Source organism: Prunus mume, linkage group LG1 (genome assembly GCF_029339155.1).
Source record: "Prunus mume cultivar Tortuosa linkage group LG1, ASM2933915v1, whole genome shotgun sequence".
Classification (NCBI taxonomy): Eukaryota; Viridiplantae; Streptophyta; class Magnoliopsida; order Rosales; family Rosaceae; genus Prunus; species Prunus mume.
In genome coordinates, this window is record NC_142698.1 from 28991581 (window position 1) to 29006683 (window position 15103).

At 36.9% G+C, this 15103-nt stretch overlaps 2 protein-coding genes across 2 annotated transcripts; one reads left to right on the top strand and one right to left on the bottom strand.

Moving 5' to 3' along the window:
- Nucleotides 1-56: 56 nt before the first annotated feature.
- LOC103326317 (Ring/U-Box superfamily protein) lies at nt 57-6098 on the top strand. The gene is given in 9 exon segments (XM_008228541.3): nt 57-219; nt 768-1862; nt 2185-2303; nt 3334-3892; nt 3894-4294; nt 4377-4689; nt 4806-4971; nt 5573-5678; nt 5774-6098. Coding segments are annotated over 8 exon segments (2610 nt in total). The 5' UTR covers nt 57-219; nt 768-1034; the 3' UTR covers nt 5892-6098.
- A 1950-nt stretch (nt 6099-8048) lies between these two features.
- LOC103327455 (uncharacterized) lies at nt 8049-8982 on the bottom strand. The gene has a single exon (XM_008229800.3). The coding sequence runs from the start codon at nt 8943-8945 to the stop codon at nt 8049-8051; it is 897 nt and encodes a 298-aa protein (XP_008228022.2). The 5' UTR covers nt 8946-8982.
- Between the last annotated feature and the right edge of the window lie 6121 nt (nt 8983-15103).

Here is a 15103-nt window from a genome sequence, read left to right on the forward strand (position 1 = left end):
TTTAAGACGTTTGCGTTACGGCAATATTTATGGGGGAAGACTCTCAACGGTGACGTGTTTCCATTTATTCTTCGGAAAATCGTCGCTCTTCCCTCTCTCTCTCTTTCTCTCTCTTTGAAACTTCCATTCTCTCTCTCTCTCTCTCTCTTACTGTTACTTTCTACACAGCTAGGGTTTCGTTTCCTTTACTCCCAAATCAAGAGGCAGAGAGCTTCACCGGTACCTTTTTTTAATCTTCGCTTTTTAAATTGCTCAATAACATCGCGGTTCATGTTCTATTCGGTCATTTATCGTTTTTCTCTTGAGTGATTTGCAATGTCGATTTGAAATTTGATTGAATCTTCATCTACTGGTTGTTTGGTTTCCGGGAAAGGTAGGGAAAATGATGGAAAATAAACCTTTGAATCTCCGGTTATGGTTGTTAGGTGTGGGAAGTCCAAGGTTGACTGAGTCTGAATGTGCTGTTGGGTTGTTTGTGTCTCTGAGGGATAGGGGATTCTGCGCCTTAGTTTCTTGTCATTTTGTAAAATTTCTCAGAGACCAAACAGAGGCATTGAGGAGTTGAATAGATTTATGACTCCGGTGGTTTCGGAGTTTTGGACTTTAGCAAGATTGTTTGTTTGTTCAATTTCTGCTTTTTTACGTCTAAGGTATTTAATTGGAATTTTATTTTATGTAAATGGTTTATCTTTCTACAACTTCGTAATGAGTTAAAGCTTTAAAAGGAAAAATATGTTGATTTTTGTTTCTTATTCTTTGAAATGCAGAGACAAGTGAAGAAAGCAATCACGCATGGTGAAATTTTTATGGGGTTGGATGATTTAATGCTGGTTAGATTGGATGAGTATGTTTATCATCTTCATGTGGCCATGATGACAGGGATGATAGCTATGACCTTGGCTAATTTCGTCTGAGTTTGATGATCTGATTTTTGAAAGAATCACCTTGTTGTAATTCCTGTAAAGAAATGCGATTTTAATATGCATTTTATACAGATGAGTTTAAGGTCTAATTATTAGTTTGAATCTTGGACAATGGCTATTGCTGGTCTACACAATGTTTCTGTGCTTGAGCCTTCTATTCTTCGCGACTCTCAGTCTCACGCATCTAGACGGATAGGCAATGAAGGGAGGGTAAACACCCGCCCGTCCTCGCTACTACAAATGTGGCGAGAGCTTGAGGATGAGCATGTGGTGAGTCGTGCCCAAGAGAGAATCAGTGAAAGGCTGCTTCAACAAAGAAGTGATAGGTTGATAGATGACATCTCAAGAGCAGATGCTGCTGAAAGCCATGGTAGTGAACACACAGGTGATTTAGAGGATGAGAGTGTGGCGGAGAGTGAGTGCAGATTATGGTCTCAAGGTCAAATTGGGTCATCCAATGAACATGAGAACTGTAGCAATTTTAGCAGTGAGCATTCTGATTTTGGGGAGGTTGAAAGGGGGAGGGTGAGGCAAGTTTTCAAGGAATGGATGAATTGTGGTGTGCCTGAGTGTAGTTCAAGTGTTTCTAATATGAGTAACAGTTCAAGGGCAGAATGGCTTGGTGAAACTGAACAGGAGAGGGTCAGAATTGTAAGGGAGTGGGTGCAAATTAACAGCCAGCAGAGAGGTGCTTCTGGTGACAATAGTGGAGAACAGCCTGCTGAAATTGGTAATCAAATTGAACGAGTTCGTGATGGATTGGTTGTTAACCAAACTGAAGGCCGGTCTGAGATCACACGAAGGGGCATTCGGAAGTTATGCGGTAGACAGGCTGTGCTGGATATGTTAAAGAAGGCTGAGAGGGAAAGGCAAAGAGAACTTCAAGAATTGTTGGAGCACCAGGCCGTATCACATTTTGGTCACCGCAATCGCATTCAGGTTCATTGTTATCATGCTTTCCACATCTTCAGTTGCTTATCATAGAGTTACTCTTTGAAAATGGGTTTTGAGTTTGTTATACTTGAGTGTACAATCTCATTTTGGTGAAATTTTTTGTGTACGATATTCGATAGTCTTTGGATAATGTGAATACCCATAGAGACATCCTTAGCGACAAGAAATCAATATGCTAGTATCATGTTCTAGAAGTGTAATGATGCTTTGTTATGCCTGTGCATTTGTACTGGTTTCTAGGCGTTGAAAACTTTTCTTGTTACTAATATGTCAACATGTTTTTTCTGTTTTTGCTTTTCTCTCGCAGTCATTGCTCAGAGGAAGATTCTTACGAAATGGTAGAGTGATTGAGAATGAGAGACCCACTTCCATGGCTGAAAATGAACTAGGCTTATTGAGGCAAAGACACACAGTCTCTGGTCTAAGGTAATATTTTCCCTGCTTTAATTAATAAGAATGATATCTTTAATTTTCTCTGCAAAGCTTTTATGCTCTAATTTTTTTTCTTAAGTATCGTGTGACCTTCCATTTTATATACACCTGAGATGTCTTTGTAAGTTTTACGCAATGAATAGGTGGAATTGCATCATCTCGTAATGATGAATTAACCCATCCTTGTCATCCTCTTTTGTTTTCTGTATAATTTATATCATCTTTGCATTTATTGAAGTAAAAATGATTTGGGACACCTCAAGTCTAAGTTTTCTAATTATTCTTCTTCCAAGAGTTGTTGATGCACGATTTTTTATAATCATTGAATTTAGCCAAAAAGTGATATACAAAAATGGTATGCAGTAAACCCATTCTTCCAACCACTTTCTAATCGTGAAAGTGTTTTTGGTATATTATGTGTGAGTTTATGGGGCTTGAAGGGTGGTCCACTATAGAAAGATGATTCAGTCTAAATTACAATGGGCAGATTGTAAATTTTATATTTTGATTGTTGGAAAGATGACAAACTATAGCTATTAGCTTGCTCTGGCGAGTTTGGTCTATAGTTAAATAAATGGATTAATTCCTTGGTACAATTTTAAGTAGTGGGGTTGTCAAGATGTAGTTAGTTGTGTTTCCTTTCTTGATTACTAGTTTTGTAGAATTTGAAGTGTTAAAACAAGATATAAATCACTTTTGACATGGTGAAATTGAGTTTGAGGTCTTTTTGAAAGCCTCTATCACTGTTCCAGTATGATGTTGCCCTGCAATGGACACTCATGTTCATGTATGTATGCATATAGACTTTCACCTTTAGAGCATCTTAATCTTCTATATTATTATCAGTTATAGATTGTGGTCATGCAAATCCATTAACTTTTTTCTTCTTTAATTCTTGAAGCTGTCTGGATTATTTCATTGACTAATACTGAATTAATTTCTTCATTCATTTTTTGTTTCTTATGTAGAAAAATGCTTTTATTTATTTTCTCATTGATATTTGGGCATCTATTCTTTGGAGTAGGGAAGGTTTTTGCTCCAGATTGGATAATACTGCATGTGGTCAAGTAAGCAGCAGCCATTCTGAGACATCTTCAAGTGTGTCTAGTGGTAGTAGAAATGGACATGCTGAAGAAGACAATTTACAAGAGGTACATGGTTTTTTCGAACAATCTGATGCTAATGAAGAGGCAAGTGATGACAGAGGACATGATAGATGTGGAATGTCAAATGGTAGCGGTGATTTAGGTGGCAACACCATTCTGGAAATAGATTCACAAGAATCTAATGTTCCTGTGGAAGGTTGGCAGGGAGAAGTTCCAGATAATGTCGTAAGAGACGGGCATTGCTCAACCATTTTTGACATTGTCGAAAGGAGTGAGGGTACTGGTAGTAATATGATTGGGAACTTACAGGCAACCACTGCTGTTGAGCAGCCCCTAGAAACTTCGCAAAATGATGCTGGTGAACACAGTAACATGAGAGAAGTCATTGATGTATCTAATGAATCTGAGCCAAGTGGGGAGGAAAGTGTAATCTGTGAACAATCTGGTGATACATATAATTTACAAGGCAACATGGATTGGGGATGTAAATTTTCAATGGGGTGTAAATTTTCAAGAATTTACTTCTCAGGTACAACAATGGCAGGATCGAGTTTCAGAAAATGAGGAAGGAGACTGGGAAGAGCCTGTTGCTGAGTATAATGATTTGAGAGAAAATGTTGGTCGAATTACAGTTGGAGATCAGCAGGAAACTGCTGGTTATGAATGGTCCCAAGAGTTGTTGGAGGGCGAGGATAGAGAAAACAGTCATCTTGAAGAAGTTAGTGAAGTGTGGCACGAGGAAAGTGGTTTTCAAGAGGCTGTTCACAGTTGGTTAGAAGAGCCATCTGACGATGCTGATCCAGTCAGACAGATTGATACCTTTTATTTTCCTGATGACGATAATGCTCATAGTACAGAGATAAGGGAACTCCTAAGCAGGTATTAAATTTATTAATTCATGATTATGCTTTGGGCTTCTGAAGGATCAGCTTTTCTCATGGAAATCTTATTAATGTTGCAGGAGAAGGGTTTCTAATCTTCTTAGTAGTGGTTTCCGTCAGAATCTAGATCGACTTATACAATCATATGTGGAAAGACAAGGCCATGCTACCATTGACTGGGAGCTAGATGATACATTACCTTCTCCTGAATCTGCAGAACAGGATCTAGAGCAGACTGGTGGATATCAAAATGAGGGTCAAGTGGATTCTGTTGAGAGTCCTAGTCCTAGTACTGCGCTGCCATCACAGCAAATACCTCCCTCACCACTTTGGGACCAGGAGTCACACCCTGATAATTGGCCACAGCATGACATGCATCAACGCTTTGGAATTGTAAGTTCACATAATTTTTCTTGCATCTTGCGTTCACATAATTCGATATCAAGTCACTTATATTCTTGACGCCTTCCTTTTGGCTTAGTCAATTTACAATTTGCTTACTGATACAGGACTGGGAGATAATTAACGATATGAGGATTGACATGGGTAGGCTACAACAGAGGATGAATAACTTGCAAAGAATGTTAGAAGCCTGCATGGATATGCAACTCGAGTTGCAGCGCTCAATAAGACAAGAAGTTTCTGATGCCCTGAATAGATCATCTGGTTCACAAGGTTTGTCAATAGTTTTGATGCACTTAAGTATATTTTACATAGATGTTTTTTATGGTGAACTTTTACTCTACACTGACCACCTCTAGGATAGCTTTACTAACTCTGATTGGATAGTTGCAATGAAATTATGTCTGATTGGTTTTTTCTATCAATGGTGTTGGTTCTGCTTTAATGTCTTAGAGGTCCATCAGTTTGTTCCCAGCCCACCGTATACAACACGTTACGTTTCATTTAAGAAGAAGATTGATGTTTATTTATGGGCCTATGCTGCCCACCCAAATCTTGGGCTAGGCCTCTAATGTGCTATTTTTGCAATGAAAACATCATTGGACCAAAAACATTCAAAAGATAAAATCCTAACCTGTATGACATAACCACGAAATTAGATTTTGTAAACCCTAATCCTCTCCTTTTAAAACTTTGCAAAGATGATACTAGTTGTTTGTGTTTCCTCTCCTTTTAAAATTTTGCTCCCATCTCCTGCTGTGGATCCCTTGTCATTTTGCCTTATTTGGTTGTTGGTTTGGTGAACAATTCTCTAAAACTTCGGTCCATTACTTGCTTTCCTTAAGTTGACTGTGAGAGGTGTCTGCTTCTGCAGGGTTGTGTGAAGATGGTCTGCTAGAAGATGGCTCTAAATGGGATCATGTAAGGAAAGGAATTTGCTGTATATGTTGCGATAGAAGTATTGATTCTTTACTGTACAGGTAGAACTCCAAAATGTGCACCTTTGTGATTCAAATTGTTGGATATGTGGAGATTGTAACATCGTTTTTCAATTTCTGTTCATTTTGTCTTGCAGATGCGGGCACATGTGTGCATGTTCAAAATGTGCTACCGAATTGGTTGAGAGTAGCGGAAAGTGTCCGATGTGTAGAGCACCCGCAGTTGAGGTGATCCGTGCTTATTCTGTACAGTAACTTGAACACTAAGTTACTAAGTTAAAGTTAACATTTATATAGGCATCATAGGGTTTTGCTCCAATCTCTTTTTCTCTCTGTTTTTTGTTGCTGCTTAGGTGCCATGATGTCTCACATATATTGAGTGTACGATTGACACAGAAAATGCTCTCTTTGATTCATTATTCTGATCTAATAAAATAGAACGGAAAGCTAATATACCGTAAATTCAGTATCCAGTTAGGTTATAGCTGAGGTCTGCCGCCCCCCACATCACCGCCCCCCCAAAAACAAAACAAAACACAACTGAGGGTTGCTTCCCTGAAAGATATCACCCTTACTTAGTATTTGCATTTGTACCATTTTGCATTTGTACCATCTAGGGGTGCAAGTTGGATTGGAAATTTCGATCTGAAAATTTCCCATTTTGGTGAGCTCGAATGAATTCTGAAATCTGAAAATTCCAAAAAAAAAGGGATTGAAATTGAAATGCATTTTTTAAGCTTGGATCCGAATCCTTTGCTTTGATTTTCATGATTTCTGCCATGATTTGCTGTATTTTTGTTCTCCATACGCCACTTCATTAAAATTTAATCTAAGGGATTTAAAAGTTGACACATCATCCTAAAACAAAAACCCAATTTACTCCTAATTAAAAAGGAAAAAAAAAACACTAACACCCAAACAAATGGGATAGTTAACATCCAAAAGCTGATTTTTTTTTCTTCTTCTTCACTTCTGTCCTCTTCTCTTTTTTTCTCCTTCTAGCTACACGTACTGTCCTCTTCTCCTTTTTGCTTCACCTTGCTCCACCATCACAAAGCAACAAGCATCACTACGAAAATCCATTGAAGGCAAAACCATCTTTGACAAACCACACGCCATAACAAAACCAAACATAAATTATGAATCTCTCTATTTCGTTCTTCATAGCAAAGGAATAAGAAAACCCCCAGAAAATGAAAACCCATGAATTAATGAAAGGCTTACCTTTCTAATATTTGTCAGGTACCCATAATTTAATTCCTCCACCAAAAGCAACAATCTTTATACAAGAAGGATAAAAAAAAGGAGAAGATGATAGAACGTGAAGAAGTAGAAGAAAAAAAAGAGAGGAACGTGAAGAAGAAGAAGAAAAAAAAAAAAACCAGCTTTTGGACGTTAACTATCCCGTTAGTTGTGTGTTAGGTTTTTTTAAATTTTTAATTTTAATTAGGAGTAAATTGGTATTTTGTTTTGGGATGATGTGTCAATTTTTAAATCCCTTAGATTAAATTTTAATGAGATGGCGTATGGAGAACAAAAATAAAGCAGATTATGATAGAGAAAATCATAGCAGAGGATCCGCATCCGGTCATGTTTAAAATTTTCAACTATTTTCCATAAAAATTCTTTAAAATGTTAGTTTTGAAATTTTCTAACAATTTCGAAAATTCCGAGTTTTTCAAATCAGAATGGATGTTGAAATTCTAAAGCTTTTTGGAAAAAGAACTGGAAAAGAATTTTCATTCCGAAATTTTTTGGATTGGAATTGGAATGATTCCGATTCGATCCTTCCGAAAACCAGCTCCATGCCATCAACTACCAGAAGAAAATGGTGCAATTACATTAGTTTTTTAAAGTGGTTGACAGTACATTTTTTGCTAGCTTCCCAAGCATAGGAAGTGCTTCTTTAATATTTTTCCATGAAATATATAAATTTTGATTTCAATAGAAGAAATGCTTTTGCTTTGATTTAAATTAAAGTGTTTTTGATAGGGGCACTTATGAGAAGAAATAAGTCCTATGAAACGATTTTTTTTAAAATGAAAAAAATAGATTAAAACTAAAGGAGGAGAATGTTTTCCTTTATCAAGTGCTATGAAAGTAACCAAAGTGTATTCGGTTGGCATGAATATAATTCGGACGTGTGCTCTGAATCTCAATAGAACTCAGACAATTAATACATCCTGTCCATAGCTGTGGAAAAGTATAATATCAAAATGAGACAAAAAAGAGAGAGGAGGAATTCATAACCAAAACAGGTGGATCAATATTCACACGCCATCATCTACACATGGTTATCCGAACCTTGTACAGAGAGAGAAAGAAAGACCAATTTACAAAAAGAAAGTAACATATAAATATACAAACTAAAACGAAATCCTAATTAACACTCTTGTTTTGGTTAAATCCTAATTAAGACTTGGACTGTCTTCCATTATTATTGGACACATAGGTTGATACAGCCTTGGTCCCCTCTGCCATGGCATGTCTCCCGAGCTCACCAGGCAAAACCAGCTTCACTGCCCCCTGAATCTCCCTAGACGACAAGGTTTTTCTTGCCGTGTACTTGGTCAGCCTCGCTGCCTCATCCGCCAGCCTCTCAAACATGTCGTTCATCAAATTGTTTAGCACTGTCACGCCCTTGGACGACACTCCCATGCCAGGGTGCACCTGCTTCAAAACCCTATGCACATATATCTTGTACTCTTCTCCTCCACCTCTCTCTCTCCTCTTCCTCTTCTTCTCCCTACTTTTATTGCCTCCTTTTTGGGTCTTCACCTCATCACTTTTGAGCTCTTCTTTCTTTGTTGTTTCTTCTTCTTTCTCATCAGAAGTTGTATTGGTTTCCTTGGAATCTTCCTTTTCTCCTTCTTGGGTCTTGACCTCTTCACTTTTCTGTTCATCTTCTTTCTCGTCAGAAGTTATATTGGTTTCCACTGTATCTTCTTGATCTTCTTTCTTTTCTCCTTCTTCTTCTTCTTCTTCTTCTGCCTCTTTCTGATCAGAAGTGAGAGTGGTTTTTGCTTCAGCGTTTTGGCCCTTTAGGATTTGGTTTTCCTCTTCTGTTTGAATGGGGATCCTTCTAGTCTTGACTGGCTCTGAGATTTCCACGTTTTGGGTTTGATTTTCTTCTTGGGTTTCAATGGAAATAGTCTTGATAGTCTTGACTGGCTTCCGAGTTTGATCACCACTGTCTTCACTCTGCTTCTTCTGCCTTTTCCTTTGAACCACTGATGAGACTTGAACTGTTTCTCTCACAACTTGCTTGGTGGTCTTCACCACCGTCTTCGTTGAGCGCTTCGGGGCCATTTTTGACAGTAGTTGCCCTATATTTTCTTGCAGTAAAGTTGCCTCTTTCCCTCTCAGAAAATGGATTTGAAAATGGAGATGTTGTTTGGATATCAACAGAAGAAACTTATGTAGTTAAATATCGATACTGAGTACATAATAACTGTGTTGTGGGGTTTTACCAAATGTTGACAAGTGGCGGACAGGTGTTGAGTGCTTTCTGAACCCAGTGGCTACGTGGGGGGTAAAAGTGGTGGACAGAAGTTATTTTGTTTTCACTCTTGGAGCTTTCCTGAACATTCCCAAGTTTCCCAAATCTTTCTACTGAACTTTCCAGGACCAGGAGAAGATTTTTGCAGTGGGTCCTCCAACATGAAATATATGGGCTAGGCCTAAAATGCGTCCACTGAAAATGAAAGGCTTTGGGAATGTTGTTGGGCTTCAATGTGTACGTATGCCCAAACGGTGTTGGGTCCTCGACCCAAATTCTAAACCTTATTTGCGGCAGAAGTGCATAGAAAAACTGTAATGAGGGGTTAGAGGAAGGAGTCCTTAATAGTCGTATGATCAATTATAGAGCTATTATGATACGGTTGAATTGAACCCCACAACACACCCCCTCAAAATTATCCCCTCATTATACAAGCTCCCAAACGTGCAATGATTTGAATTAGAGTAGCGAGTTGGCCCTAATATCAAATGACATCAAGTAGGGCAATGCACAAACCCAGATAGAGTGCAAAAACAAAAAAACTACATACCACTGAGATACCGAATTACAGAATATGCAAAAAAACATAATAAATCTCCGTTAAACTATTGCCATATTAAGAAAATAATTCATTTTTTGTTTCTTAAAATCTAGTATATACAAGCCATGGAATAATTTGAGAATTTCTAATGGTTTTGTGAGTATTATGGTCACATGGGTTTTTTGTTCTTAAATGTATGATTTATTTGGTTTAGAAATAAACAAGGTTGTGTTAGTTTTGAGTTACGCTCAGCAGCTAGTTAAGTAGTTTGAATTAAGATTGTTTAGTATTGGCTTTCTATTAACAATAGGGTTTTTTTATTAGGGAGTTTCACTAAAACCCCCATTTTGAAATTATAAAATAACCCAAGCATTATTTAAACATATAAACACACACAAAACCCATCATTACACACACTCAAAACCCATTTATAAACACACCCAAAAAGTTGACTTTGAGGTTGATTTTGGGTGTGTTTCTATATTTAAATAGTGCTTGAATTTTTTTATAAATACATGTCTAGGATTGAGTTTATTTATAAATTTGTATTTTTTTTATATATATCACGAATGGTTCCTAAGATTTGTGAAATTATCACGTTTGGTCTTTTATGTTTTTTCGCTAACCTCAAAGATCATTTGTGATAAAAACCCAAATAATATGAATTTGGAATATGTTCCAACAATGTGAAGATTAAATTATACGATACCAAATAATCCTTGACAAGAAAATACTTTACACGTGGACATTGGAAATGACATGATATGATATGAGCACAAGAACTAGAAAACATAACACTGATATGACACGATATTTTCCAGGTCTCGTATAGATCAGAAATGTGGGATCAAAGTTCATCAGAGTGTTTATGGCCAGTCGAAGATATATTTTGACTTGCTGTTACATCTCTCTCTCTCTCTCTCTCTCTCTCTCTCTCAAACAACAAAGACAATTTAGAGGAAGCCTTTATCTTTTGGAGCTACTCTCCTTGCGAAAGACACGCACAATAGGATCCAAAGCTATATACGAACCTTGGTACTCTTGCTTATGTGAGAGCAAATATTTTCGTCCCCAATCATAGCACGCCACACGGGAAATAAGAATATCCCTTAAATTAATTAATTGAACCAATTTATTTGGCCAATTAATTAATAGAGATAATATCTTAATTATAGGATATTATCTTTTTTTAATAAGATAATATCATTAATTCAAATATTATCCTAATAAGGAGATATATTCATCATCAAATTAGGAGATTTGGATCCCAATCAAATCCCTAATGGACTCAATCTCTACAAATTTGGGTAAAGAATAAACTCATTCATAATAAGAGTTTTGCGGAGCTTGAAGAAGCAAAGCAAGCCTAGAGTAGCAGCCTATTACATTTGTTTTTGGCCCCTATACTTGATATTAGTAAAGCGCTAGCGCCCCTATAGAGTAAGGCTCTTCTGCTATCAATGAACCGAAAGAAACACAAAAACCCAATGCGTTTTGTATAGATCGAGACTTGTAGCTTGATTCTTTACTCATTCCATACTGGGAAGAATTGCAGGAAATCGTTCAATAACACTTCTTAGCCTCCGAGAATTCTATAAATAGACGGCTTCATTCATCATTCAAGGTACACCTAAACCTACTCCTAAAACCCGAGAAAAATATCTGAAGCTCTCTCTCTCCCTCTCTCTAGTCGACGACATTACTCTTGCCACCAACCTCTCCACTCTCCACTCTCCATATTTTCTCCACACGGCTCCGGCCGCCCGGTTCACACCTTTGGCCAACACCCCTAGGTATGGTCTATTACTCCGGTCTTTTTTACAAGAATCGAGGAAGAGAGAGAAGGAAGATCAAAGGGTAAAGGATCACAAAGCGAATATTCTCCAGTGAGGATTTTTGCACAAACAGCTTATATGTTACTGTTCCAAACTTGTTTTTGGCCAAATTTGATTTTTCCCAAATGTATACCACTTCCTTAGCTAAAAACAAGGGCAGCATTGCCCTCTTTCCCTTTGGAGCCCTAGTACTATTAGATGTAGTGGTTGCAAAAGTTGGATTGTGTAGCAGGGAACTTCTTCACATGTTTATTACTTGGAGGCCAACAATATATAGATTTTTCAATAATTACACAAGTTTAATATAAATATATAAGTTCTCTAATATCAATTTTACATGAAATGCCGAGTTTGGAGAACCACGGCCACTTCCGGCCGAAGTATGGCTCCGAACTAGGTAGTATTGGTATTGTTTGAGCATGGTTGAAATCTGGCTGGGTCAAGTCTAAAGTCCCGGAAAGAGGGGAACATGTATAGATCACAAATATGGGATCAAAGTTAATTAATCCTCATGCCTTGAGTGTTTATGGCCACTCGAGGATATATTGACTTGTTGTTGCATCTTTCTCGCTCTCTTCCAAAAACCAAAGACAAATTAGAGGAAGGCCTTTATCTTTTGGAGCTACCCTAATTGCGAACGACTCAGAGAATTGGATCCAAAGCTATACGTTGTCACTTCACCCCTTGCTTATACGTTCAAAACTTCTTTTTGGCCAGTATATGTATTAGTAAATTTGATTTCCATCAAATGGTACAATTTTCTTAGCTAAAAACAAGGTCGGCCCTGCTCTTTTCCATTTGGAGATATTGGTTTGGCCGTACTATACAACTTGGATTTAGTGGTTGCAATGGTTGGATCGTGGAGCAGTGAATTTCTTCACACACATAGCCAAAATAATTGCTCACCTCGTAGCAGTATCAAACTATCACACTCTACTCTATGTGGGAATGGCAGCCTTATTTTCACCGGACGAGATCTTCGGGATATGCAAGAAGTTATTTCCCTTTTTTTTTTTCCAGTGCCAAAAAAATTACAGATTAACTCTCTTGATGTTTAAAATCAAAAGTATATGTATCAAGTCAATTGGTTTTTCCCTAGAATTTAAGTATTGTAGGATTTCTTTATAATTTAGGCCCCGTGCTTATACGGGAAACTCTTTTTTGGTTTTGGCGATTGCATTACCATATATTTATTTTTTTCCAGTGCAAAAAAAATTACAGATGAACTCTTTTGATGTTTACAGTTTACTGACCGAATGGTGAGTTTGATATGAATATGTATATAACTCAAGGATGGTGGCTTAGACAAATAAAATATATAGAATTTCACAAATACATGATCTAATCAAAGTTTTAATTACAAATTTACTCTAAGATAAACTCATTGATGGATGAGATATAAGAAGAAGAAAAAAAAAATAGAACATTGCTGCGAGGTGCTAGTGCTACTGTGCTAGTTATATCTCTAATAAATTGGTAAATCAGAATTTCCTTCAACTGAAATTTAATGCCACAGATGGTCAAGAGTGGATAGAAAAACCACGAATAAATTAATCAAAATTTTGCGGAGAAGAGGAGCATGTATGTTCTTTTAATCAAAAGGAGTATATGTATGTTAGCAACAGCTAGAACAAGAAGCTTGTTTGATCATAAAATGACAAGAACAGAATAAGTCTGGACCACAAAAAAAAAAAAAATTAAGAACCAGACAGGAACAGAAGGAAAAAAAAACCTTGAATTTGAATATTTTATTATAATTTTTTTACATAATTTGTAGTCTATCCACTTATTGTAGCCAGTCTAGACCTTGCATCATGATTGATATCTAGATATATATCTCAAGGAATTAAGAGGAATAATATAATGAAAAATATACGCTAGCTAGCTAGAAATATATACCAGAAGGCTCATATACTGGTACATCTCTTCTTAACCCTAGGACTAGGAGATTCAAAGCAAGAGCGAAAGAAGGACTCTACCTCTTCACGCCCGGTGCTTTCGAAGAAATCGAACACTGTTAATTTCCTCTTGCGCACAAAAGCTTGTCCTTTTTTTCTTGGTGTGGTTGGGCAGCTTTGAATGGTAGGTATCTTGTGATCACGAGAGGTCGGTGTTCGACAATCATCCGCTTGCTTTCGAATAATTGGTTCAATATTATCATCTTTCTCCCTGAGACCTTGTGGCGGTTGTTGGTGATCATGAAATATTGATAGAAGTTGGTGTTGATCTGAAGCTTTAGGATCTTCAGCCATGGAAAGAGGAGTGCAGAGTTTATGGCATGACATAAAGGAACTGGCTAGTTTTGGGGAAGAGGTTTTGAAAAGGTTGCCATAATTTGTAGAGAGAGGTGGAGAGAATTTGACAATTTGTTGTGTTGTATCTTATCTTCTAAAAGCTATATCTGCTCTCTCGAATAGCACCTCCTTGGATTGTATTTTTTTCGCCTACATAGGCCCGACACTCTCTCACTCATTTGAAGCTATGAGAGCCTCGTTTTTAGAATATTTCCATATACAACCAAAAATATTGAAACTTCGACTCAAGTATACCTCACCACTTTCACTCTCTACTGATATCTATGTAGCCATCACATTTCTACATTAACCCCTATCATATTTGAGACCCATACATCTTGTGTTTAGTACTATCTAGTTAGAGCATCCACAATGATGCTCTCTATTTCTTAGCTAAAATTTGGCTAAGAATATAAGAAAGCTATTTTAGGAGCTCTCTAAAAAATTTCAACTCCAACCACACTCTCTAATTTGGAGAGTCATAAATGTTTTAACTTTTTTTTAATTGGTCCATCTCTATTATAAAATAAAATAAAAAATAGTTAGCATTAAATAAAGGTTTGAAATACTTATCGAATAAAGCAGCATTAAATTATAGGGAGCCACTAGGAGTCCTTTCTCTCTCCTCCGATTTAGGAGCTCCTAGAGGACTCCTTATTTTAGGAGGTGGATAGGGAGTGTGGTTGAAGTTGTATTTTTACGATTTCTCTCTAAAATTTATCTAAGGATGTGATTTAGGGAGCCCATTGGGGATGCTCTTATAAACTAATAAAAATTTCTCTTATATCCAGTTGTGTGGGTGTGGATGTGGATGTGTAGTACTTCCGTTCACTTGATCAATGTTTTGATTTTGTTTTTAGTTTTTAGTTTTTCTTCTTTCAAGTCCTTGATTCCATTTTCGATAGGTATAGTTTATCACGTCATGGCATGTGAAATTATTGTTTTAGGTTTTAGAGTTGAACTCCCGAGTGTTGAGAACGAAGCGTTTTGACTATTTTTACCCCATTAATTGCAAAGAGAAGAATTAGTACACAGGGCGAATTTTTTAGGGCCCAGGGCATATGTAAAAATTAAGTCCGTCGATATATATATTTTTTTTTCACTTAAGCGCTAGACTCACTCTCATTTTTCAATCAAGATTTAACTTATTTGAATTAACTTAAAATTTAACATTCAAGATAAATAAATTATATAAATTCAAATTTCAATATATAAAAATCTAAAATAAGAGGCTACGCTTGATACATTCAAATCTAATGCATAAACAAGATAAATACTTGTAACAATTCAATCATTTC

What these genes read in the sequence shown, in the direction of transcription:
- LOC103327455 (XM_008229800.3), bottom strand. Translation starts at nt 8,945, where the DNA reads ATGGCCCCGAAGCGCTCAACGAAGACGGTGGTGAAGACCACCAAGCAA.